The sequence below is a fragment of the Leucoraja erinacea genome, chromosome 3 (assembly GCF_028641065.1).
Source record: "Leucoraja erinacea ecotype New England chromosome 3, Leri_hhj_1, whole genome shotgun sequence".
Lineage (NCBI taxonomy): Eukaryota > Metazoa > Chordata > Chondrichthyes > Rajiformes > Rajidae > Leucoraja > Leucoraja erinaceus.
In genome coordinates, this window is record NC_073379.1 from 11,259,098 (window position 1) to 11,283,988 (window position 24,891).

General features: G+C 50.4%; 1 protein-coding gene across 2 annotated transcripts in view; it reads left to right on the forward strand.

Moving 5' to 3' along the window:
• LOC129695276 (FYN-binding protein 1) overlaps positions 1-24,891 on the forward strand; it is a 99,071-nt gene that overhangs the window by 17,859 nt on the left and 56,321 nt on the right. For both annotated transcript variants that reach the window (XM_055632071.1, XM_055632072.1), the window contains exon 2: positions 2,323-3,385. In XM_055632071.1, coding sequence (XP_055488046.1) covers positions 2,323-3,385 — 1,063 coding nt within the window. The remainder of the gene's footprint in view (positions 1-2,322; positions 3,386-24,891) is intronic.

Below are 24,891 nucleotides of genomic sequence, written 5' to 3' on the forward strand. Positions count from 1 at the left end.
TGAGTGTGTGTGAATCTGTGTGTGTGTGAGTGAGTGAGTGTGTGTATGAGTGTGTTAGTGTGAGTGAATGTGTGTTTGTGTGTGTGTCCTTGTGCGTGTGTGTGCGAGCGTGTGCGCGTGTGCGTGTGTGCATGCGCGTGAGCGTGCGTGTCTGTATGTGTGTGTCTACGTACGTTTGTGTGTGCGCGTGCGTGTGTGTGCGTGTGTCTACGTGCGTGCGATTGTGCATTCGATTGTGTGTGCGTGCATGCGTGTGTGTGCGTGTGTGCGAGTGTTCGTGTGTGTGTGCGTGCGTGTACACGGAGAGGCAAAGTAGTTTGAACGATCAGGACTATCCCCGTGTGTGCGTGCGTGTGCACTGACGGAGTGGAAAGGTAGTTTGAATGATCAGGACTATCCCCGACGTGCAAGGATTGTTCAGTAGTGCAGTGCCGTGTCTTTTCCTGATATCATGGCTACATTGATGACAGAACCAAAGCTTTCCTCTGCATCCTGGTACACGTGCCAACACCGGACCTGAGCCTAAACCTTGACCCGACCGTTACAAAGCTCACCCTACCTCAACAATGCACCACCACACACCTCCTCCTGCATTACCCTACACTCGTGGTTTTTAATAAGCATGTTTTTGAAATAATAATTTGTGACAATAGACAATAGGTGCAGGAGTAGGCCATTCGGCCCTTCGAGCCAGCACCGTCATTCAATGTGATCATGGCTGATCGTCCCCAATCAGTACCCCGTTCCTGCCTTCTCCCCATATCCCCTGACTCCGCTATTTTTAAGAGTCCTATCTAGCTCTCTAAAGTATCCAGAGAACCGGCCTCCACCGCCTTCTGAGGCAGAGAATTCCACAGACTCACAACTCTCTGTGAGAAAAAGTGTTTCCTCGTCTCTGTTCTAAATGGCTTACTCCTTATTCTTAAACTGTGGCCCCTGGTTCTACTAGCACTATCCCACACACTAGGGACAATTTGCAGAAGCCAATTAACCTACAAACCTGCACATCTTTGGAGTGTGGGAGGAAACCGACAAGGTCACAGGCAGAATATAATTCATAGAGTGGTTTATAATTGATCTATAATTTGTTCTTTTGTGATTGTTTTCTGAGTCGATGTGTCGATGATCATGAGGTCATAAGTGATAGGAGCAGAATTGGGCCATTCGGCCCATCAAGTCTTCTCCACCATTCAATCATGGCTGATCTATCTCTCCCTCCTAACCCCACTCTCCTGCCTTCTCTCCATGACCCCCGACACCCGTACTAATCAAGAATCTATCTATCTCTGCCTTAAAAAATATCCATTGACTTGGCCTCCACAGCCTTCTGTGGCAATGAATTCCACAGATTCACCGCCCTCTGACTGATAAAAAATGTCTCCACATCTTCCTAAAGGAACGTCCTTTGATTCAGTGTCTGTAACCTCTGGTCCTAGACTCTCCCACTAGTAGAAACATCCTCTCCACATCCATTCTATCCAGGCCTTTCACTATTCGGTAAGTTTCAATGAGGTACCCCCTAAACTCCAGCGAGTACAGTCCCATTGCAGTCAAACGCTCATCATATCTTAACCTACCACTGCCTGGGATCATCCTTGTAAGCCCTCTCTCTCCCTCCCTTTTTTTCCATTCCTCCTTCCCTTTCTCCCTCCCACCCTCTTTCTCCCTCTCTCCCCCCTCCTTCTATCTCTTTTCCTCCTCTCTAAATCTCTTTCTCTCCACCTCCTCCCTCTTTCTCCCTCCCTCCCTCAATTCTCTCAGCCCTCCCTCTCCCTCCCTCCTTCCACCCCTTCCTCCTTGTCTCGCACTTTTTCCCTCCTTTCCCGCTCTTTCTCTCACACTCGCTCTTCCCCCTTTCTCTCTCTCTCTCTATCTCCCCCTTTCCCTCTCACCCAGTCTCCGTCTCTCCCCCCACTTCCCCTCTCCTCTCTCTCTTTCCCTCCGCTCCAACTCTGTCTTTCCCTCCACTTCATCCCTCCTCTCTCTCTCTCCCCCCCCCCCCCCCTTCCTCCTGCTGATCTTGCAGCCTGCACCAGAGAGTGCAGGAAACGCTGCTGTGGGCGGCTGCATTGCTTGCCGAGCCTCTGCTGCAACAGCAGCAGCAGCAGCGTTGCAGGAGCAGCTGCAAAGCCAGCGCTGACCACAGCGAGAGGCGCGCAGGATGCGCCTCGCAACGCCGACAGGAAGCCCAAACCACCGCCCTGCCGCCCTCCTCCAATCCTCGGCCCCCGTCTCTCCCCGAGGCACCCCCCCCCCCCCCCCCCCCCCCCCTCTCTCTCTCTCTCCCTGACGATCACTTCCCTCCCCTTGTCTGTCCCACAGGGCGGCCGCTCGGATGTGAAGGCTCTGTTGGCCAAGTTTAATGACAAGGCCGTGTCGGACCAACAAGCCCGAGGATCTCCGAAGACGGTTCTCGACCCACAGCCTCAGCTTTGGAGAAACATGTCTTCCATCGCCAGCAAAGCGGCAGCCTTCGAAAGCCCCTCGGTCCCCAAGTTCCCCCTGAACAGGGTAGGCGGCTCCTTCATCGACAGGCCCCCCGTCCCCGTGGCGGAGAAGCCGGCCTTCCTCAAGCCCTCGGCCCTGAAGGCCCATCAGGAGGGGCCGCAGAAGGAAGCCAAAGACCCCAAGCCCCCGTTTCCCAAGCCCAGCGTGGTGGCCAAGCACTCCTTCTGCGTCCAGAGGGAGGACAAGGAAGAGAAGCCGGCGCTCACCAAGTTTGGGTTGAGGTCCACCGCAGCCGCCGAGACTCCGCCCAAGGAGAACGAGGCTCGGGTGAACTTCCCCAAACCGTCCTCCTTCTCCAAGAACCCCTTCCTGGTGGCCAATTCTCCGTCCGGGACGGCGGTTGTGGAACGCCCGTCGAAGCCCGCCTTCCCCAAGCCCGCCTCCGGGCTGAAGCCGTGGAACGAGCGCGCCAGCCTTCCCAGAGAGAGCGCGGAGAGCGGCAGGAGGGAGGAGGGAGGGGGCGGCGGCAGCAGCAGCAGCAGGCTCGGCGGGGCCTTCCCGCACAGGCCGATGAAGGCCGCGGGGGAGCCGGCCAAGGAGGGCGGGGCCGAGGAGAAGACGGGGACGGGGGTCTGGCCTGCCGTAGAGACCAAGGGGGAAGGCCCCAAGCCCTGGGCCCTGAAGACCATCCCTCCCAAACCCAGGCTGGACGATATTGGCGGGGCCCGGAAGATCGCCAGGCTGCCGGTCACGCTCCCCGGCAAGGCCCCGGGACAGGAGGGCGAGGGGGAGCCGAAGGATCCGAACGCTCCCAAACGCAAGAACCTGCCCGCCATCTGGACGCTCGGAGCCCCACCCCAGAAGCCCAACAGACCCCCCAACGTCAACCTGGACCAATTCCGCAAGGCCCAGGACAAGCCACAGCCCCCAACCCCAGGTACGTGCACGAATGGCCTTGGTCCTCTGAGATAGAAACATTGAAAGAAGCAGGTGCAGGAGTAGGCCATTCGGCCCTTCAGCCTCTCATAGAGATATGTCCTCAACCTCACCCTCTCTGTACAGGCCCACCACCAACCCTCTGGCAATGTTTGACCACATGTGTAGCGCAGGTCGATAGGGTGGTCATTGGCCTCCATCAGTCAGAGTATTGAGTCGGGAGGCCAGGTCGCTGTTGTATAAGACGTCGGTGAAGCCGCATTTAGAGTGTTGTGTTCAGTTCTGGGCACCGTGTTATTGGAAAGATGTTGTCGAGCTGGAAAGGGTGTGGAGAGGATTTACGAGGATGTTGCCAGGACTCGAGGGTCTCAGCTACGGGGAGAGGTTGAGCAGGCTGGGACTTGGAGCGCAGGAGGATGAGGGGTGATCTAATAGAGGTGTATAAAATCATGAGAGGAATAGATCGGGTAGATGCACAGAGTCTCTTGCCCGGAGTAGGGGAATCGAGGGCCAGAGGACAGAGGGTGAAGGGGAAAAGATTTAGTAGGAATCTGAGGGGGATCTTTTTGCTCCCTCTCTCTCCTCCCCCATTCTCTCCATCCCCCCCCCTCCCCCCACCCCACCCTCCCCCCCTGCTCTGTCTCTCCCCCCCTCTACCCACCCTCCCCCTCCCACTTCCCCTCCCTTTTTCTCTCCCTCCTTCACCCCCTCTCCCTTCCCCTACCCCCCCTTCCCCCCCCCCCCCCCCCCCCCCCCCCCCCCCCCCGCTCCAGTGCCCACCTCCTCTCCCCTTCCCTTCCCTCTGCCCCCCTTCACCCAATTCTCCTGGGTGCCCCCCTCATATTCTCTCCCTCTCCTCGCCAGTTTCCCCCCTCCTCTCCCCCCCCCCCCTCTCACAGATCCAAATCTCCCCTGCAGGGGTGACACAGATAACGTCACCCAGCAGCGAGAAACTTAAAGTGACTGATACTGAGTAAAGAAAAATTCACCACAGTCTGAAACTGTGTCAAGCAAGCAGACAGTTTCACACTTACTGCTCAAGAACGGAGGGGGGGGGGGGGGGGAAAGAAGAGAGAGAGAGAGAGAGAGGGGGGGAGAGGGGGGGGGGGGGGGAGGGGGGGGAGAGAGAGAGCGAGAGAGAGAGAGAGAGAGAGAACCTCTTTTCAATCACCATCTGTTCTAGGTGAAGTGCTGACTAGTTATTAAAGAAGTTATTAACAATAGACAATAGATAATAGACAATCGACAATAGGTGTAGCAGTCGGCCATTCAGCCCTTTGAGCCAGCACCACAAATCAATGTGATCATGGCTGATCATCCCCAATCAGTACCCCGTTCCTGCCTTCTCCCCATATCCCCTGACTCCGTTATTTTTAAGAGCCCCATCTAGCTCTCTCTTGAAAGCATCCAGAGAACCTGACTCCACCGCCCTCTGAGGCAGAGAATTCCACAGACTCACCACTCTCTGTGAGAAAAGTGTTTCCTCGTCTCCGTTCTAAATGGCTTACTCCTTATTCTTAAACTGTGGCCACTGGTTCTGGACTCCCCCAACATCGGGAAAATGTTTCCTGCCTCTAGCGTGTCCAAACCCTTAACAATCTTATATGTTTCAATGAGATGCCCTCTCATCCTTCTAAACTCCAGAGTGTACAAGCCCAGCTGCTCCATTCTCTCAGCATATGACAGTCCCGCCATCCCGGGAATTAACCTTGTCATTCATAGACACAGTCATGTCATTAACGCCATTCATAGAGTCGTACAGCGTGGAAACAGGCCCTTCGCCCACCAGGTCCATGCAGACCAACACGTCCCATCTACACTAGTCCCACCTGCCCGCGTTTGGCCCGCATCCCTCCAAACCCGTCCTATCCATGTACCTGTCTGATGTTTTAAATGTTGTTAAAGTCCCTGCCTCAACTTCCTCCTCTGGCAGCTCATTCCATACACCCACCATCCTTTGTTTTAAAAAGTTGTCCCTCAGATTCCTATTAAATCTTAAACCTCACCTCCTTCTCCCCGCTCCCGTCCGGCAGAAGGTACAGAAGCTTGAAAGTGCGCACCACCAGACTCAGGAACACCTTCTTCCCCTCTGTGATCAGGCTTCTGAACGGTCCTTCCATAAGCTAGGGTGCTGTCCGATTCACCTCTAGCCCATTGCGGACATTGGACTCTGGAACTGATCCGCTACAATGCTGGGAACTATATTCTGCACTCTGTATCTTCCCCTTTGGACAAAGGCCAGAGATGAAGGGACAAAGGGTGTGAAATATGGAGAGAAATTTAATGAAATGTGAAGCCAGAGGAAAGGTGAAAGGGGAGATGACAGAGGAGGTAGCTGAGGCAGGAACTATCGCAACGTTTAAGAAACATTTGGACAGGTACGTAAGTGCAGAGGGATATGGGCCAAATGCAGGCAGGTGGGACTAGTGTAGCTTTGGGCAAGTTGGTCGATGTGGGCAAGTTGGGATGAGGGGCCTGTTTCCACGCTGTATCACTCTATGACACTCTACGACACCTCTATTATCACAGTGAATGTTGCTCACCAGAGGTGAGCAGTTGTTGAACCTGGGAACTGAAGTAATGGTTCAGATAGCCAACCACTTCCTCTAGAGGCCACCTGTGTCTCTGGGGGAAAGGCGATCTGCCAGCCGCTTAGTTTTCATTTAGGTTATCAGTTTATTTTCACGCGTACCGAGGTACAGCGAAAAGCCTTTGTTCCATGCTAACCAGTCAGCGGAAATACAGTACATGATTACAATTGAGATACAGGATATTGGGAACAATGTTTCGTGCAACATAAAGTTCAGTAAAGTCCGATTAGAGACAGATGACAAGCTTTTTGTTGTGTGCTCTCCAGCCAGCAGAAAGACTATAGATGATTACAGTCGAGTCGTCCACAGCGTACAGATACAGGACTAAGGGAGTAACGTTTAGTGCAAGATAAAGTCCGATCAAAGATAGTCCGAGGGTCTCCAATGATGGGAGGTTGGGACTGGTCTCTAGTTGGTGATAGGATGGTTCAGTTGCCTGATAACAGCTGGGAAGTCAAGTCAAGTCAAGTCAAGAGAGTTTATTGTCGTGTGTCCCAGATAGGACAATGAAATTCTTGCTTTGCTTCAGCACAAGAAACTGTCCCTAAATCTGGAGGTGTGCGTTCGTTTTCACACTTCTGTACCTCTTGCCTCTCCTGGAGAGGGGAAGAGGAAGTGGCTGGGGTGAGACTGGTCCTTGATTATGCTGCTGGCCTTATGCTGAGGCAGCGTGAGGTGTAGATGGAGTCAATGGAAGGGAGGTTGGTTTGTGTGATGGTCTGGGCTGCGTCCACAATAATCTGCAGTTTCCCGTGGTCTTGGATGGAGCTGTTCCCGAACCGTGCTGCGATGTTTATTTTGTCAACACCATGACTACCTGTCTATTCGAGTTTACACCAGTCAGTCGAGGCTCCCTCTGTGGTGGAGCGGAAATGATGGCTCGCCTCTGCGTGTGGTTATTGTTCATCGCCACTGTTTGTAACAGACGGCAGACACAAAATGCTTGAGTAACTCAGCTGGACAGGCAGCATCTCTGGAGAGAAGGAATGGGCAGGACCAGACGCACAGCTCCATGTGGATGGAGCTGTCTCTGCTCCAGTTGAGCGGGGAACCCGTACAACTCTAGGTTCATAAGTTATACGAGCAGAATTAGGCCAGTCGGCCCACCGAGTCTACCCTACCATTCAATCATGGCTGATCTATCTTCACCTCCTAACCCCATTCTCCTGCCTTCTCCCCTGACACCCGTACAAATCCAGAATCTGTCAATCTCCGCCTTAAAATACCCATTGACGGCCTCCACAGCCTTCAGTGGCAATGAATGCCACAGATTCACCACCCTCTGGCTAAAGAAATTCCTCCTCATCTCCTTCCTAATGGAACGTCCTTTTATACTGAGTGTGACCTCTGGTCCTAGATTCTCCCACTAGTGGAAACATCCTCTCCACATCCACTCTATCCAGGCTTTTCACTATTCGGTAAGTTTCAATGAGATCCCCCCCCCTCATCCTTCGAAGCTCCAGCAAGTACAGGCCCAGTGCCGTCAAACGCTCATCATATGTTATCCCCCTCCCCCTCATTCCTGGGAACAAGATAGTACAAGATCATGTGAGGATTAGATAGGGGGAAAGCACAGAATCTTTTACCCAGAGTAGGGGAATCAAGAACCAGAGGACATAGATTAAGGTGAGAGGGGTGAGATTTAATAGGAGCCTGAGGGGCAATGTTTTCACACAGAGGATGGTGGGTTTATGGAACGAGCTGCCGGAGGGGTAGTTGAATGCAGGTACTATCACAATGATTAAGAAACATTTAGACAGGTATCTAGATAGCTGTGCATGACCTAGTTGTAATCATGTATAGCCTTTCCATTCACAATGCTTTCAAGAGAGATAGGGCTCTTAAAAAATAGTGGAGTCAGTGGATATGGGGAGAAGGCAGGAACGGGGTACTGATTGGGGATGATCAGCCATGATCACATTGAATGGCGATGCTGGCTTGAAGGGCCGAATGGCCTACTCCTGCACTATTGTCTATTGTCTATTGTCACTAGTGACTAATGACACCTCTTCAGCTGCCTAACCTTCCCCTATTCCGTTTGATTGATTGATTGGAAGGTACAGCATGGAAACAGGCCCTTCGGCCCATCAAGTCCATGCTGACCGTCGATCACCCGTTCACACCGGTTCAAGATGGCGCCCAAGCCTGGCGACTCTCTGCTTGCTGGTCCCAGAAGTGGATCTGCAATCACCCATTACATTCGCGACACTCTTTTATTCCCCTCTTCCTGTATCTGTACACTGTGGACGGCTCGCCTGTAATCATGTACAGTCTTTCCGCTGGCTGGTTAGCACGCAACAAAAAAAGGTTTTTCACTGTACCTCGGTACACTTGATAATTAACTAAACTAAATTCGGACATGTTGGGAGGGATATGGGCCAAACATAGTGGGACTAGTGTAGATGTGGGCAAGTTGGGTGGGTGTGGGCAAATTGGGCTGTTGTGGGCAAGTTGGGCTGTTGTGGGCAAGCGGGATAATAGATCAGCCATGATTGAATGGTGGAGTATACTTGATGGGCTGAATGGCCTAATTCTGCTCCTATTTCTTCTGAACGGTCCTTCCATAAGCTAGGGTGCTGTCCGATTCACCTCTACCCCATTGCGGGCATTGGACGTTGTCTCTGGAACTGATGCGCTACAATGCTGAGAACTATATTCTGCACTCTGTATCTTCCCCTTTGCTCTACCTATTGTACTGGAGTTTGACTTGGTTGTATTAATGTGTAGTGTTACCTGATATGCGTGCAAAGCAGTGCCTTTCACTGTACCTCGGTACACGTGACAATAATAAGCCTAAACCTACAGCATGGGAACAGGCACATCGGCCCACAATGTCCGTGCCGAACATGCTGCCAAGACTGCATATCTGCCTGCACGTGATCCATATCCCTCCTCGATTCCCTGCATATCCGTGTTCCGATCCACGGGCCTCTTAAATTCCACTACCGTCTCTGTCTCATGTTGTCAGAAGTGAAAGCAGACCATGAAAAGTCAGAACCTCTTGACTAGTTTGATCTCGACATAAATAGACGTCCTTACTTTCACCATCTGACAGCGAGTTGTAAGCGGACTTAGTGATAAGAGATACAGAGAGCCACATTTGTCCACACACTCAGGCCGAAATACTCCAGTGATCTCGTACGCACATGACCATCTCTCTATCACGCTCACTCAAATACCACATCCAGAGAGCAGTGCTGAACTACTATCTGCCTCATTGGTGACCCTCGGGCTATCCTTGATCGGACTTTAGACACAAAATGCTGGATTAACTCAGCGGGACAGGCAGCATCATTGGAGAGAGGGAATGGGTGACGTTTTGGGTCGAGGCCCTCCTTCAGACTGATCTTGGTCTATCGTGATCGGACTTTGCTAGCTTTGCCTTGCACGAAACGTTATTCCCTTATCATGTATCTGTACACTGTAAATGGGTCGATTGTAATCATGTATTGGCTTTCCGCTGACTGGTTAGCGCGCAACAAAAGCTTTTTGCGGTACCTCGGCACACGTGACAATAAACTAAACTGAAACTAAGGTTTCCCACACCCACTGAGCTGGAAAGCAGCATCACAGAGTGGTCAAAAAGACTTTTGGCACATTTGAGTCTAGATGTTGGGAGGTCATGTGCAGGAAGGAACTACAGATGCTGGTTTACGCCGACGATAGACACAAAATGCTGGGGCAACTCAGCGGGTCAGGCAGCATCTCTGGAGAGAAGGAAGAGGCGATGTTTCAGGTCAAGACCCTCTTCAGAGTTGCGTTTAGTTTAGTTCAGTTTAGTTTTATTGACAAATGCACCGAGGTACAGTGAGAATCTTTTGTTGCGTGCTATCCAGTCAGCGGAAAGACTATACGTGATTGCAATCGAGTTGTCCACAGTGTACAGATACAGGATAAAGGGAGCAATGTTTAATGCAAAATAAAGTCCGTAAGACAGCGAAGCCACATTTAGAGTATTGGGTTCAGTTCTGGACACCATGTCATAGGAAATATGTTGTCTAGCTGCAATTGGGTGAAGGAAAGATTTACGAGGATGTTGCCAGGATTCAAGAGAGTTTATTGTCATGTGTCCGAGATAGGACAATGATTTTTTTGCTTTGCTTCAGCACAACAGAATATAGTAGGCATGAATAAATACAGAACAGATCAGTGTCCATATACCATTGAATGTATATATATACACACATAATTAAACAGATAAAGTGCAATGGGCTATTCATGTTCAGGGTTTTGTTTGAGTTGAGTTTAATAGCCTGATGGCTGTGGGGAAGCAGCTATTCCTGAACCTGGATGTTGCAGATTTCAGGCTCCTGTACCTTCTACCTGAAGGCAGCGGTGAGATGAGTGTGTGGCCAGGATGGTGTGGATCCTTGATGATGCTGGCACCCTTTTGAGGCAGCGACTGTGATAGATCCCCTCGATGGTAGGGAGGTCAGAGCCGATGATGGACTGGGCCGTGTTGACAACTTTTTACAGACTTTTCCGCTCCTGGGCGCTCAAGTTGCCGAACCAAGCCACGATGCAACTGGTCAGCATGCTCTCTACTGTGCACCTGTAGAGGTTAGAGAGAGTCCTCCTTGACAAACCGACTTTCCGTAATCTTCTCAGGAAGTAGAGGCGCTGATGTGCTTTCTTTATAATTGCATCAGTATTCCGAGACCAGGAGAGATCTTCGGAAATATGCACGTCCAGGAATTTGAAGCTCTTGACCTTTTTCACCATCGACCCGTTGATATATACGGGACTGTGGGTCGCCATCCTACCCCTTCCAAAGTCCACAATCAGTTCCTTGGTTTTGCTGGTGTTGAGAGCCAGGTTATTGTGCTGGCACCATTTGGTCAGTCGGTAGATCTCTCTTCTATACTCTGACTCATCCCCATCAGTGATATGTCCCATAACAGTGGTGTCAAGTCAAGTCAAGTTTATTTGTCACATACACATACGAGATGTGCAGTGAAATGAAAGTGGCAATGCTCGCGGACTTTTGTGCAAAAGACAAACAACAAAACAGCCAAACAAATTATAAACACAATCATAACACACATATTCTTTTACATAATAAATAATGGAAGGAAAAACGTTCTGTAGAGTTAGTCCCTGGTGAGATAGGCATTTACAGTCCGAATTGCCTCTGGGAAGAAACTCCTTCTCAACCTCTCCGTTCTCACCGCATGGCAACGGAGGCGTTTGCCTGACCGTAGCAGCTGGAACAGTCCGTTGCAGGGGTGGAAGGAGTCTCCCATGATTTTATTTGCTCTGGAGTTGCACCTCCTGTTGTATAGTTCCTGCAGGGTGAGTGAAGTTCCCATAGTGCGTTCGGCCGAACGCACTACTCTCTGCAGAGCCTTCTTGTCCTTGGCAGAGCAATTCCCAAACCAGATGGTAATGTTCCCGGACAAGATGCTTTCCACCGCCGCTGCGTAGAAGCACTGGAGGATCCTCGGAGAACTCTGAATTTCCTCAATTGCCTGAGGTGGTAAAGGCGCTGCCTTGCCTTACTCACGAGTGCTGAGGCGTGTGATGCCCATGTCATATCCTCAGAGATGTGGACTCCCAGATATTTAAAACAGTTCACCCTATCCACAGGATCCCCATTCCACAGGATCCTTCGTCAGCGAACCCGATGATGCGAGGGCCTGAGTTATAGGGAGAGGATAGGTAGGCTAGGACTTGGAGCAGGAGGATGAGTGACAATCTTATAGAGGTGTACAAAATCATGAGGGGAATAGATCGGGTAAATGCACAGAATCTTTTGCCCAGAGTATGGGAATCGAGAACCAGAGGACATAGGAAAGATTTAATTGGAACTTAAAGAGCAACCTTTTCACTCAGAGGGTAGTGGGTGTAGGGAACGAGCTGCCAGAGGAGGTAGTTGAGGCTGGGACTATCACAGTGTTTAAGAAACATTTAGACAGGTACATGGATATGACAGATTTAGAGGGATATGGGTAAAATGCAGGCAGGTAGGACCGTTTGGGCCGAAGGGCCTGTTTCTACGCTGTATCACTCTATGACTCTGTGATAAGGGATTAAAAGATCAGACTCAAAAAGCTGGAGTAACTCAGCGGATCTGGCAGCATCTCTGGAGAAAAAGACTAGGTGACTTTTCGGGTCGAGACCCTTTTCAGTCGGGCCGAAGGGTCTGTTTCCACATTGTATGACTCGATGACTCTGAATGAATCACGTGCAGCCAGATGAGACATTTCCATCACGTCCAACGGGATCCCACCACCAGCCACATCCTCCCGTCTCCACCCCTTTCCGCAGAGACCGTTCCCTCCGCAACTCCCTGGTCAACTCGTCCCTTCCCACCCAAACCACCCCCTCCCCAGGTACTTCCCCCTGCATCCGCAGGAGACGCAACACCTGTCCCTTTATCTCCATCCAGGGATCCCAGAAGTCCTTCCGGGTGAGACAGAGGTTTGCTTGCATCTCCTCCAACCTCGTCTGCTGCATCAGGTGTTCCCTGATGTGACCTCCTGCACATCGGCGAGACCAAGCGTAGTCTCGGCGACCGTTTCGCCGTGTATATGCGCTCGGACCGTCAAGGCCTACTGCATCTCCCGGTTGCTAAACAATTAAACTCCCCCTCCCTTTCCCACACTGACCCTTCTGTCCTGGGCCTCCTCCATTGCCAGAGTGAGGCCCAACACACAGCACCTCATATTCTGCTTGAGTAACGCACACCCCAGTAGTGTGAACATTGGCTCCACAGAATCAGAGAGTGATACAGTGTGGAATCAGGTCCTTTGGCTCAACTTGCCCAAACCACCCAAAGAGCCCCAGCTACACTAGTCCCACCTGCCTGCGCTTGGTCCATATCCCTCCAAAGTTGACCTACCCATGTACTTGTTTAATGGGCCTGTCCCACTTAGGCGATTTCTTTGGGCGACTACAGGCGACTGCCGCAAAATTTTCAACACGTTGAAAATTTTTCGGAAACAGTGGCGTCAATTTTTGCTGTCGCCAGGTGTCGTAGGTGAATTCTATTAATATTAGTCCCTGGCAGTCGCTTAAAGAGTCGCCTAAGAATTGCGATAGTCCCATTGTTATAGTCCCAGCCTCAACTACCTCATCTGGCAGTAGGGCAGTAGTCTGAAGAAGGGTTTCGGCCCGAAACATCGCCTATTTCCTTCGCTCCATAGATGCTGCTGCACCCGCTGAGTTTCTCCAGCTTTTTTGTGTAACCTACCTCATCTGGCAGCTCGTTCTATACAACCACAATCCTTTGTGTGAAAAAGTCACCCCTCAGATTCCTATTAAATCTTTTCCCATTCACTTTAAACCTTTTTGGCCTCTGGTCCTCGATTCCCCTCCTCTGGGCGAGAGACTCTGTGCATCTACCCGATCTATTGTTCAAGAAGAAACTGCAGATGCTGGAAAATCGAAGGCAGACAAAAATGCTGGAGAAACTCAGCGGGTGCAGCAGCATCTATGGAGGGAAGGAAATAGTCAACGTTTCAGCCCGGGTCAGGCAGCATCTGTGGAGGAAATGGATAGGTGACGTTTCACAGAGTGCTGGAGTAACTCAGCGGGTCAGGCAGCATCTGTGGAGAACATGGATAGGTGACATTTCACAGAGTGCTAGAGCAACTCAGCGGGTCAGGCAGCATCTCTGGAGAACATGGATAGGTGACTTATCGGGTCAGGACCCTTCTTCACACTCTCATGAAGAAGGGTCCCGTCTCAAAACGGCAGCTCTCTTCCTCCAGAAGTGCCGCCTGATCAACCGAGTTACTCCAGCACTTTTGTGTCTTTATCTTTGGCATGTGCAGTTCTTTGCATCTATAAATTTACGGCTACATTTTGTTTTAAAAAGGGGAAACGTAAAAAGGACTGAATGTATTTAATAAATGTCGACAACATTATGAGCAAATACTGTAATTGGATCTGTTCTGAAATCGGGAAGAAGAGGGGGAAGTTGTGGTGTTATTAATAAGTGCACGATTCGCACGAGATCGGGTCGTGAGATGTTCCGTTTATTTGTGTCGCGGCATGTGGGATGTTTGAAGATCGTGCAAAAAAAAAAACCCGAAGTGGCTAAAGAGACGAGTGTGAAACGCTGTCACTGACGCCCAAAGTATGTGCTCCCCTCAGGCAGAGACCAAAGCTCCAAACTCCCTGCCACCGGCCGGAACAAAGCACCGTGGCCCAGCGGGTAGAGCCGCTGCCTTACAGCGACACAGGTCCAGGTTCGATCCTGACCTCGGTCTGTCTGTAGGAGTTTGCGCGCTCTCCCTGTGACCGCGTTCGTTTCATAAGTTCATGTTCAAGAGAAAGAATTAGGCCATTCAGCCCATCAACTCTACTCCGCCATTCAATCCTTTCCTCTTAACCCCATTCTCCTGCCTTCTCCTCGTAACCTCTGACACCTGTACTCATCAAGAACCTTTCAATCTCCACCTTAAAAATACCCATTGACTTGGTGATGAGAATCTCACAGATTCACCACCCTCTGGCTAATCAAATTCCTCCTCATGTCTTTTGCTCCAGCTTCCTCTCACATCCCAAAGACGTGTGACCATAGACAATAGATGTAAGAGTAGGCCAATGTGATCATGGCTGATCATCCACAATCAGTACCCCGTTCCTGCCTTCTTCCCACATCCCTTGAGTCTGCTGTCTTTAAGAGCCCTATCTAGTTCTTTAGGGTTAATTGGCCCTCTGTAAATTGCTCCTTAAGTCGAGGGAGTGGATGTGAAAGTGGGATAACACAGAACTGGCGTGAACGGGTGATCGATGGTTGGCATGGACTCGGTGGGCCGAAGGGCTTCACTTTGTATCTGACCCCTTTTTAAAAAAAAAAATTATTCTACAAATTGTTTTAGTTGGAAAATAAAATAACCATACAGAGTATTAGCACAATCAAAGGCTGCCTATGTTGACAGTTTTACAAACAAACGATCATCAGATTAATATATCGCCAACTTTATCAACTTTACACTCGACCTCCCGCGGCGACCAGCGTTCACAGAGGCCTCCAGAGTCCCCGTGGACACCGCGTGTGTGTTCCCTCTACAGGGTCACGTGGCCCCGGTAAACGGGGCAGGCAGCCGACTGTAGTGTGGCCATCGGCTACCTGGGCCCGCGAACGGCCATCTTGGCCAGGCCCAGGAGCAGACGGACAGGGAGGTCCCCCCCCCCTCCCTCCCTCCCTTCCCCCCTCTGTACCGGGTGCCCAAATATCACCAGCTTGGGGCTAAAGTGCAGCCCCTTCAGATAGTCGAACAGGAGCTGACCTGGGAGTGTGTGACCAGAGGGTGCAGAGGAAATTTGAATAAGTAACCCCTGCTCTCCCCGCCTTGGAAGAGTCGTGGGACGGTTAATGATTAGACGGATGTTTTGCATGAAATGTAAAACATCCCCAACACATAATAATCAGCGGTTTCAAGCTCAGCGATGATACAGCGAATTTGAATGCAAACGCCAGGAACTGCAGATGCTTGAATCTTGAGTAAACTACAAGGATGTTGCCGGGGCTTGAGGGCCTACGTTTTACAGGGAGAGATTGGGCAGGCTTGGATTTTATTTCCTTGGAGCGGAGGAGGATGAGGGGTGATCTCACCGAGGTGTATTTGAGTTTTTTACCCAGAGTAGAGAAATCAAGAACCGGAGGAAATAGGTTTAGGGTGAGAAGGGGGGGGGGGGGGGCGGAAAGGTTTAATAGGAACCTGAAGAGCAACTTCTTTATACAGAGGGTGGTGGGTGTATGGAACGAGCTGCCAGTGGAGGTGGGTGAGGAAGGGACTATAACAACATTTCAAATTATTTTGTCAGATGCGTGGATAGGAAAGGTTTAAAGGGATATTGGACAAAAGCTGGTAAATGGGACTCACTTGGATGTGGCATCTTGGCCAGCATGGACAAGTGGGGCCGAATGGCCTGTTTCCATGCTATGACACCATGCCCCACACAATCTCTTGTCAGAGGCTGGGAATCATAGGTTCATAGGAGCAGAATTTGGCCATTCGGCCCATCAAGTCTACTCTGCCACTCAATCACGGCTGATCTATCTCTCCCTCTCACCACAACCCCTGACACCCGTACTAATCAAGAACCTATCTATCTCTGCTTTTAAAATACCTAATAACTTGGCCTCCACAACCGTCTGTAGCAATGAATTCCACAGATTCACCACCCTCTGACTAAAGAAATTCAGAATTAAAGGACATACCTTTAGAAAGGAGGAATTTCTCTAGTCAGAGGGTGGTGAATCTGTGGAGTTCATTGCCACAGACGGCTGTGGAGGCCAAGTCAATGGATATTTTTAAGGCGGAGATTGACAGATTCTTGATTAGTACGGGCTCCAGGGGTTACGGGGAGAAGGCAGGAGAATGGGGTTGAGAGGGAGAGATAGATCAACCATGATTGAATGACGGTGTAGACTTGATGAGGCCGAATGGCCTAATTCTGCTCGGATAACTTATGAAGATGAAACCCGCACAATTACAGGTAGAATGAATAAACTCTACACGTGTAGACTGCACCCGAGGTCAGGATCGAACCCGGGTCTCTGGCGCTGTATGGCAGCAGCGCTACCCGCTGCGCATCCATGCCGCCCGACTTTAGAATCCAGACCGAGTGAGGTTAGCGAACCATGTTGATGCGCAGAGCAATCAGGAAGTCGGTCAGAAACCTCAGCAGCATGGAGCAGGGTTTCCGGGCTGACGAGTTGTGTATCCTGTGTGTGGCCACACACAGGCCGGTGTCCCTGCTTTCCCCCATCTGTGTGTGGTTGTTCCACCCACTGCACGCTCCAGCACAAGCTTCCAGGAACTGCCCCCTCTCTCCCCGCTATCCTGCCTTCTCCCCATATCCCTGACTCCGCTATCTTTAAGAGCCCTATCTAGCTCTCTCTTGAAAGCATCCACAGAACCTGCCTCCACCGCCCTCTGTGGCAGAGAATTCCACAGACTCACCACTCTCTGTGAGAAAAAGTGTTTCCTCATCTCCGTTCTAAATGGCTTACCCCTTATTCTTAAACTGTGGCCCCTGGTTCTGGACTCCCCCAACATCGGGAACATGTTTCCTGCCTCTAGCGTGTCCAAACCCTTAACAATCTAATATGTTTCAATGAGATGCCCTCTCATCCTTCTAAACTCCAGAGTGTACAAGCCCAGCTGCTCCATTGTCTCAGCATATGACAGTCCTGCCATCCTGGGAATTAACCTTGTAAACCTACACTGCACTCCCTCAATAACAAGAATGTCCTTCCTCAAATTAGGGGACCAAAACTGCACACAATACTCCAGGTGTGGTCTCACTAGGGCTCTGTACAACTGCAGAAGGACCTCTTTGCTCCTATATTCGATTCCTCTTGTTATAAAGGCCAACATGCCAATCGCCTTCTTCACTGCCTGCTGTACCTGCATGCTTACTTTCATAGACTGATGAACAAGGATTAGAGATACAGTGGAAACGGGCTCTTTGGCCCACCGGGTTTGCGCCGACCAGCGAGCACTCGTTTGCTAGTTCCATCCTCTACACTTAAGGACAATTAACCTACAAACATGAATGACTTTGGACTGTGGGAGGAAGTGGAACATCCGGCAAAAACCCAAGCAGTCATAGGGTGAACGTGCAAAATCTGCACAGACAGCAGCCATTGGTCAGGGTCGAACCTTTTTTTAAGCAGAGTAATGGTGCCTGTCCCACTGTACAACGTAATTCAAGAGCTCTCCCGAGTTTAAAACAAAATCAAACTCATGGTAAGCACGTAGAATGTACGGAGCGGGTACGTCGGAGCTCGGGACGTCTCCTAGCGGCTCGTAACGCTAACGGCAGGTACTCAGGAAACGTTGTAGGCTCGGGAATCAAGCCCATGTCTCAGCGCCAGAGACATGGGCTTGATCCTGACTATGGGTGCTGTCTGTACGGAGTTTGTACGTTCTCCCCGTGACCGCATTGGTTTTCACCGGGTGCTCCGGTTTCCTCCCACACTCCAAAGATGTGCAGGTCTGTTGGTTTAACTGGCTTCTGTAAAAAAATTCTAAATTGTTCCTGGTGCGTGTAAGACCAAAGATCTTATAGCAGAGCTCTGCTATAGGATCTTTGTGTAAGACAGTACGAGTGTACGGGAATGGGTGACGTTTCGGGTCGAGACCCTTCTTCAGACTAGTCTGCGGAGCGGGAAACGAGAGATATAGACGGTGATGTTGCGAGATAAAAACAATGAATGAAAGATATGCAAAAAAGTAACAATGATAAAGGAAACAAGCCATTGTAAGCTGTTTGTAAGGTGAAAATGGGAAGTTGGTGCGACTTGGGTGGGGGAGATATAGAGAAAGAGGGAATGCCGGGGTCACAGCTTAAGGATAAGGGGGAAATCCTTTAAAACCGAGATGAGAAGAACTTTTTCACACAGAGAGTGGTGAATCTCTGGAACTCTCTGCCACAGAGGGTAGTTGAGGCCAGTTCATTGGCTATATTTAAGAGGGAGTTAGATGTGGCACTTGTGGCTAAGGGGATCAGAGGGTATGGAGAGAAGGCAGGTACAGGATACTGAGTTGGATGATCAGCCATGATCATATTGAATGGCGGTGCAGGCTCGAAGGGCCTAATGGCCTACTCCTGCACCTAATTTCTATGTTTACCTGAAGTGAGAGAAATCAATATTCATGCCACGGGGCTGTAAGCTCCCAAGCCAAATATGAGATGCTGTTCCTCCAATTTGCGTTTAGCCTCACTCTGACAATGGAGGAGGCCCAGGACAGAAAGGTCTGTGTGGGAATGGGAAGGAGAATTAAAGCGTCCAGCAACCGGGAGATCAGGTAGGTTTACCCGGGGCTGAGCGAAGGTGTTCCGCGAAATGATCGCCCAGTCTGCGCTCGGTCTCGCCGATGTATAAGAGTCCACATCTTGAACAACGGATACAGTCGATGAGGTTGGAGGAAGTGCAAGTGAACCTCTGCCTCACCTGGAAGGACTGTCAGAGTCCATGGACAGAGTCGAGGGAGATGGTCTAGGGACAGGTGTTGCATCTTCTGCGGTTGCAGGGGAAGGTACCTGGGGAGGGAGTGGTTTGGGGGGGGAAGGGATGAGTTAATCAGGGAGTTGCGGAGGGGACGGTCTCTGCGGAAGGCGGAAAGGGGTGGAGATGGGAAGATGTGATTAGTGTTGGGATCCCGTTGGAGGTGGCGAAAATTCCGGTGGATTATGTGTTGTGTATGATGGCTGATGGGATGGAATGTAAGGACTAGGGGTACTCTGTCTCCATTGCGACTAGGGGGAGGGGGGGGGGGCAAGTGCGGAACTCGGGGTACCGAGGAGACGCGGGTGAGGGCCTCATCTATGATGGGAGAGGGAAACCCCCATTCCCTAATGAATGTGGACAGCTCATCTTGGGCATCTCTGGAGAACATGCAGCGTAGACGGAGGAATTGGAAGTAGGGGATAGAGCCTTTGCAGGAAGCAGGGTGGGAAGAAGTGTAGTCAGTGGGTTTGTAATAGGCGTCAGTCAACAGTCTATTTCCTGTGATGGAGACAGTGAGATCAAGAAAGTGGAGGGAGGTGTTGGATATGGTCCAAGTAAATTTGAGTGCAGGGTGGAAATTGATGGTGAAGTTGATGAAGTCATTGAGTTCTGCATGGGTGCAGGAGGTAGCACCGATGTCCCTTATTTGTGTCGCCTTTCCATGGTCTACAGAGATGCTGCCTGTCCCGTTGAGTTACTCCAGCACTTTGTGTATTTTTTTGTAAACCAGCACCTGCAGTTCCTTGTGTCCACATTCCACAACTCGTGTTGTATGCATTCCCCACACGGGATGTGGCACATGTGTGATACAAGGAATTGCAGATGCTGGACTACAAAAAAAGACACAAAGTGCTGGAGTAACCCGGCGGGTCAGGCAGCATCTCTGGAGAACATGGATAGGTGACGTTTCGGGTCATTGTGGGAAGGGGAGTTAAAATGGTTAGCAACCGGAAGATCCTTAGCAGACTGTGCACGGTGGAGCAGCGGTAGAGTTGCTGCCTCACAGCGCCAGAGTACCAGGTTCAATCCTGACTACAGGTGCTGTCTGTACAGAGTTTGCACGCTCTCTCCGTGACTGCGTGGGTTTCCTCCAGGTGCTCCGGTTTCTTCCCACACTGCAAAGACGTTTAGATTTGTAGGTTAATCGACTTCTGTTAAATTGTTCCTAGTGGGCAGAATAGCGTTAGTGTACGGGGTGATCGCTGGTTGCACTGGTTTGGTGGGGCAAAGGGCCTGTTTCTACGCTGTATCTCTAACGTCTAAAAGTGTTCAGCAAAAACGATTGCCTGGTCCTCAGCTGATCTTGCCGTGGCCACATCAGATACAGTAGGTGAGGTCTGAGAAGGTGCAGACTTCTCTGAATCTCTGTCTCAACTGCGCTTGACGTGTTGGCACCATTTAACGTGGTCAGTCCAGATACCACCACCCGCCACCCCTCCCACCACTCCCTGTACCTGTGGGCCCATTAACGGGCAGTGGGAGACACAACTTGGGCACGACATCAATAGAGCACAGCCTTCAGGTGAGAAGGACAAGATTATCCACAACAGACAATAGGTGCAGCAGTAGGCCACTCGGCTCTTCGAGCCAGCATCGCTATTCACTGTGATCATGGCTGATCATCCACAATCGGTACCCCATTCCTGCCTTCTCCCCATATCCCATGACCCCGCTATCTATAAGAGCTCTATCTAACTCTCTCTTGAAAGCATCCAGAAAATTGCCCTCCACCGCCCTCTGAGGCAGAGAATTCCACAGATTCACAACTCTCTGGGTGAAAATGTTTTTCCTTGGCTCTGTTCTAAATGGCCTACCCCTTATTCTTAAACTGTGGCCCCTGGTTCTGAACTCCCCCAACATCGGGAACATGTTTCCTGCCTCTAGCGTGTCCAATCCCTTCATAATCTTACATGTTTCAATAAGAATCCCTCTCATCCTTCTAAATTCCAGTGTGTACAAGCCCAGTCGCTCCACTCATTCAACATATGACAGTCCCACCATCCCGGGTATTAACCTTGTGAACCTACGCTGCACTCCCTCAATAGCAAGAATGTCCTTCCTCAAATTAGGAGACCAAAACTGCACACAATACTGTGGCGACTTCCTTGGAAGATTGAGAAGAGTCAACGTTAATACAAACTCTATCAAACCTCTGTGGGTGTATATTGGAGAACTTCTCCCTGTAGCAATATTGCTGAGTCAGCAATTTGAACGCCTAGGGACAAAGGAGACTACAGAGAGTGGTGGATACAGTACCCCATCACGGGTACTGACCTATGCACCATTGATTCCAGTGTGTACAAGCCCAGTCGCTCCATTCTTTCAACATATGACAGTCCCGCCATCCCGGGAATTAACCTCGAGAACCTACGCTGCACTCCCTCAATAGCAAATTAATTACAGGAAAGGAGTGGAGACCTTGGAGACGGTGCAGAAGAGGCCTCAACCTCTCTAAAGAAGGACCAAGAGGAGTTCAGACCCGAAACGTTGTCAGTCCATTCCCTCTGCAAATAGATACAAAATGCTGGTGTAACTCAGCCGGACAGGCAGCATCTCTGGAGAGAAGGAATGGGTGACGTTTCGGGTTGAGACCCTTCTTCGGACTGAGAGTCATGGGAGTGGGTATGGAAGGGCAAAGCTTGAGATGTGGAAGGGTATGGTGTGAAAACGAGAGAACTAAGGGGACATGGACGAAGGAAAATGTAGAATGGATCATTGTTAGCGAGGGGAAGTTTACAACGAGGCATACAAAGATAAAATGTAATCAGGACAGCCAGACTGGTCACAGAACTAGGTTGGGGGAGGGATGCAGAGGGAGAGACGTTCTATGCTGCCTGACCCTCTGAACATAGATTTGAACATTGAATACTCCAGTTTCTCTTTCCTGCCCCCACCCCCCCACCTCCCACCACCCTAATGTGCACCCATTTCTCCCACAATCTCCCAAGGTGGAACATTGTCTGTTCATTCCATCTCCACAGATGCTGCCTGACCCTCTTCTCTCTTCCAGTTTTTTTTTACTGCACCCCCTGCAATCAGTCTGAAGAAGGGTCCCGACCTGAAACGTCACCTATCCATGTTCTCCAGAGATGCTGCCTGACCCGCTGAGTTACTCCAACACTCGGTGAAACGTCACCTATCCATGTTCTCCACAGATGCTGCCTGACCCGCTGAGTTACTCCAGCACTCTATGAAACGTCACCTATCCATGTTCTCCAGAGATGCTGCCTGACCCGCTGAGTTACTCCAGCGATTTGTGTCTATAAACAAAAACAAAACTCAAGATGTTTCGTTTAGTTTTAGTTTAGAGATACAGCGTGGTAACAGGTCTTTCGGCCTACCAGGTCCGCACTGACCAGCGATCCCCGCACATTAACACTGCCCTACACTTTACATTTATACCAACCCAATTAACCTACAAACCTGTACGCCTTTGTTGTGTGGGAGGAATGCTAAGATGTCTGAGAAAACCCACGCAGGTCATGGGGAGAACGTACAAACTCCGTACAGACAGCACCTGTAGTCAGGATAGAACCCGGGTCTCTGGTGCTGTGAGGCAGTAGCTCTACCGTTGCGCCTCCCTGCCGCCCTACACATAGGAATGATGAACTATAGATGCTGGTTTATGCAAAGTTCTGGATGGACACAGAGTGCTGGAGTAACTCAGCGGGTCCGGCAGCATCTCTGGCGAACATGGATAGGTGACGTTTCACAGAGTGCTGGAATAACTCAGTGGGTCAGGCAGCATCTGTGGAGAGAAGGAATCGGTGACGTTTTGGGTCAAGACCCTTCCTCAGACCCAGTTACTGTAAAGCTCTCGGGCCGACTTTGCAGGCAGCTGTACTGGGACCGTGCTGCCGGCTTGCATGTACATCAGTGACACGTGGCCTGTGATAACCCTGTCACACACAGCCGCTGCCTGCTCTTGCAAGAAGTTGCGGTCAATGCCAAAGTGCTGACCCCACACATTAGTCAGACGCCGACCTCAACAATTTATCAACTCTTGCCTTGCAATATCTCTCGTAACTCTGGTGTCTTTTACTTCTCTTTCCAGCTTCCTCCTTTTGCAAATTGTCGTTCTGCTCGGAAGAAGCTGGGAGGGGAAGTAAGCGGCCTTGCGTAGACTGCATTCTGCCCTTCTCCCCGCTCCCGTCTGGCAGAAGGTGCAGAAGCTTGAAAGCGTGCACCACCAGACTCAGGAACAGCTTCTTCCCCTCTGTTATCAGGCTTCTGAACGGTCCTTCCATAAGCTAGGGTGCTGTCCGATTCACCTCTACCCCATTGCGGACATTGGACTTTGTCGGGGCCTGTACTTGCTGGAGTTTTGAAAGATGAGGGGGGACGTTTTTGAAACTTACCGAATAGTGAGAGGCCTGGGTGGAGAGGAAGCTACCACGTGGGAGAGTCGAGGATCAGAGGGGTACAGCCTCAAAATTCAAGAATATATCTTTAGAATGGAGATGACGGCGGTGAATCTGTGGAATTAATTGCCACAGACGGCTGTGAAGGCCAATGGGTAATTTAAAGAGGAAATTGACACCTTCGCGATGAGTGCGGGTGTCAGGGGTTATGGGGAGATGGCAGCAGAATGTGGTTGAGAGGTTGACATAGATCAGCCATGATTGGCTAGCAGCGCAAAATCCATGGGCCGAATGGCCTAATTCTGCTCCTATATCTTGTGATCTCTGGAACTGATGCGCTACAATGCTGAGAACTATATTCTGCACTCTGTATCTTCCCCTTTGCTCTCCCTATTGTGCTTGAGTGTGACTTGAATGTATTTATGTGTGGTATTATCTGATCTGTTTGGACAGCTGTGCAAAAGCCTTTCACCACCACAGTACAGGCGACAATAATAAACCTTAAGCTAAACCAAAAGTGCCAGCAAGGCATAATAGAAACATTTAGCCATTCGGCACAACGTCAGGCCCTTCAGCCCAACGTCCACGTCATCCAAGATCCTTGGACGCTTGGGTCGGTTACACCCCAGCTATATGAACATTGACCTCTCTAACTTCAGATAGCCCTTGCTTTCTCTCTCTCTCCATCCCCTCCTCCTTCCCAGTTCTCCCACTAGTCTTACTGTCTCCGACTACATTCTATCTTTGTCCCACCCTCCCCGCTGACATCAGTCTGAAGAATGGTCTTGACCTGAAATGTCGCCCAGTCCTTCTCTCCAGAGATGCTGCCTGACCCACTGAGTTCCTCCAGCATTTTGGGTCTACCTTCGATTTAAACCAGCATCTGCAGTTCTTTCTTACACATCCAAGATCCTCATCGACACTATTCCCACCTGCCCACTTTTAGTCCATATCTCTCTAAACCTGTCCTATCCATGTACCTGTCCAAGTGTCTTTTAATTGTTATTATGTTACCTGCCTCAACTTCCTCCCCTGTCTCCTGTCCACCTCTCTGATGCGTTATGCTATGATTTCCCATTGCATAAAAAGACACAAGTTTTAGTTTATTGTTACCGAGGTGCAGTGAAACGCATCTGTTACATGCTAACCAGTCAGCACAAAGGTCATAAGTGATAGGAGCAGAATTAGGCCATTCGGCCCATCAAGTCCCCTCCGCCATTCAATCATGGCTGATCTATCTCTCCCTCCTAGCCCCATTCTCCTGCCTTCTCCCCATAACCTCTGACACCAGAATCCATCTATCTCCAAATAAAACTATCCATTGACTCCACAGCCTTCTGCGGCATATAATTCTACAGATTCACCACCCTCTGAATAAATTAATTTCTCCTCATCTCCTTTCTAAAGGAACGTCCTTTAATTCTGAGGCTGTGACCTCTGGTCCTGGACGCTCCCACTAGTGGAAACATCCTCTCCACATCCACTCTATCCAGGCCTTTCACTATTGGGTATGTTTCATTGAGGTCCCCTCATCCTTCTAAACTCCAGCGATTACAGGCCCATGATTACAATTGAGCCATTC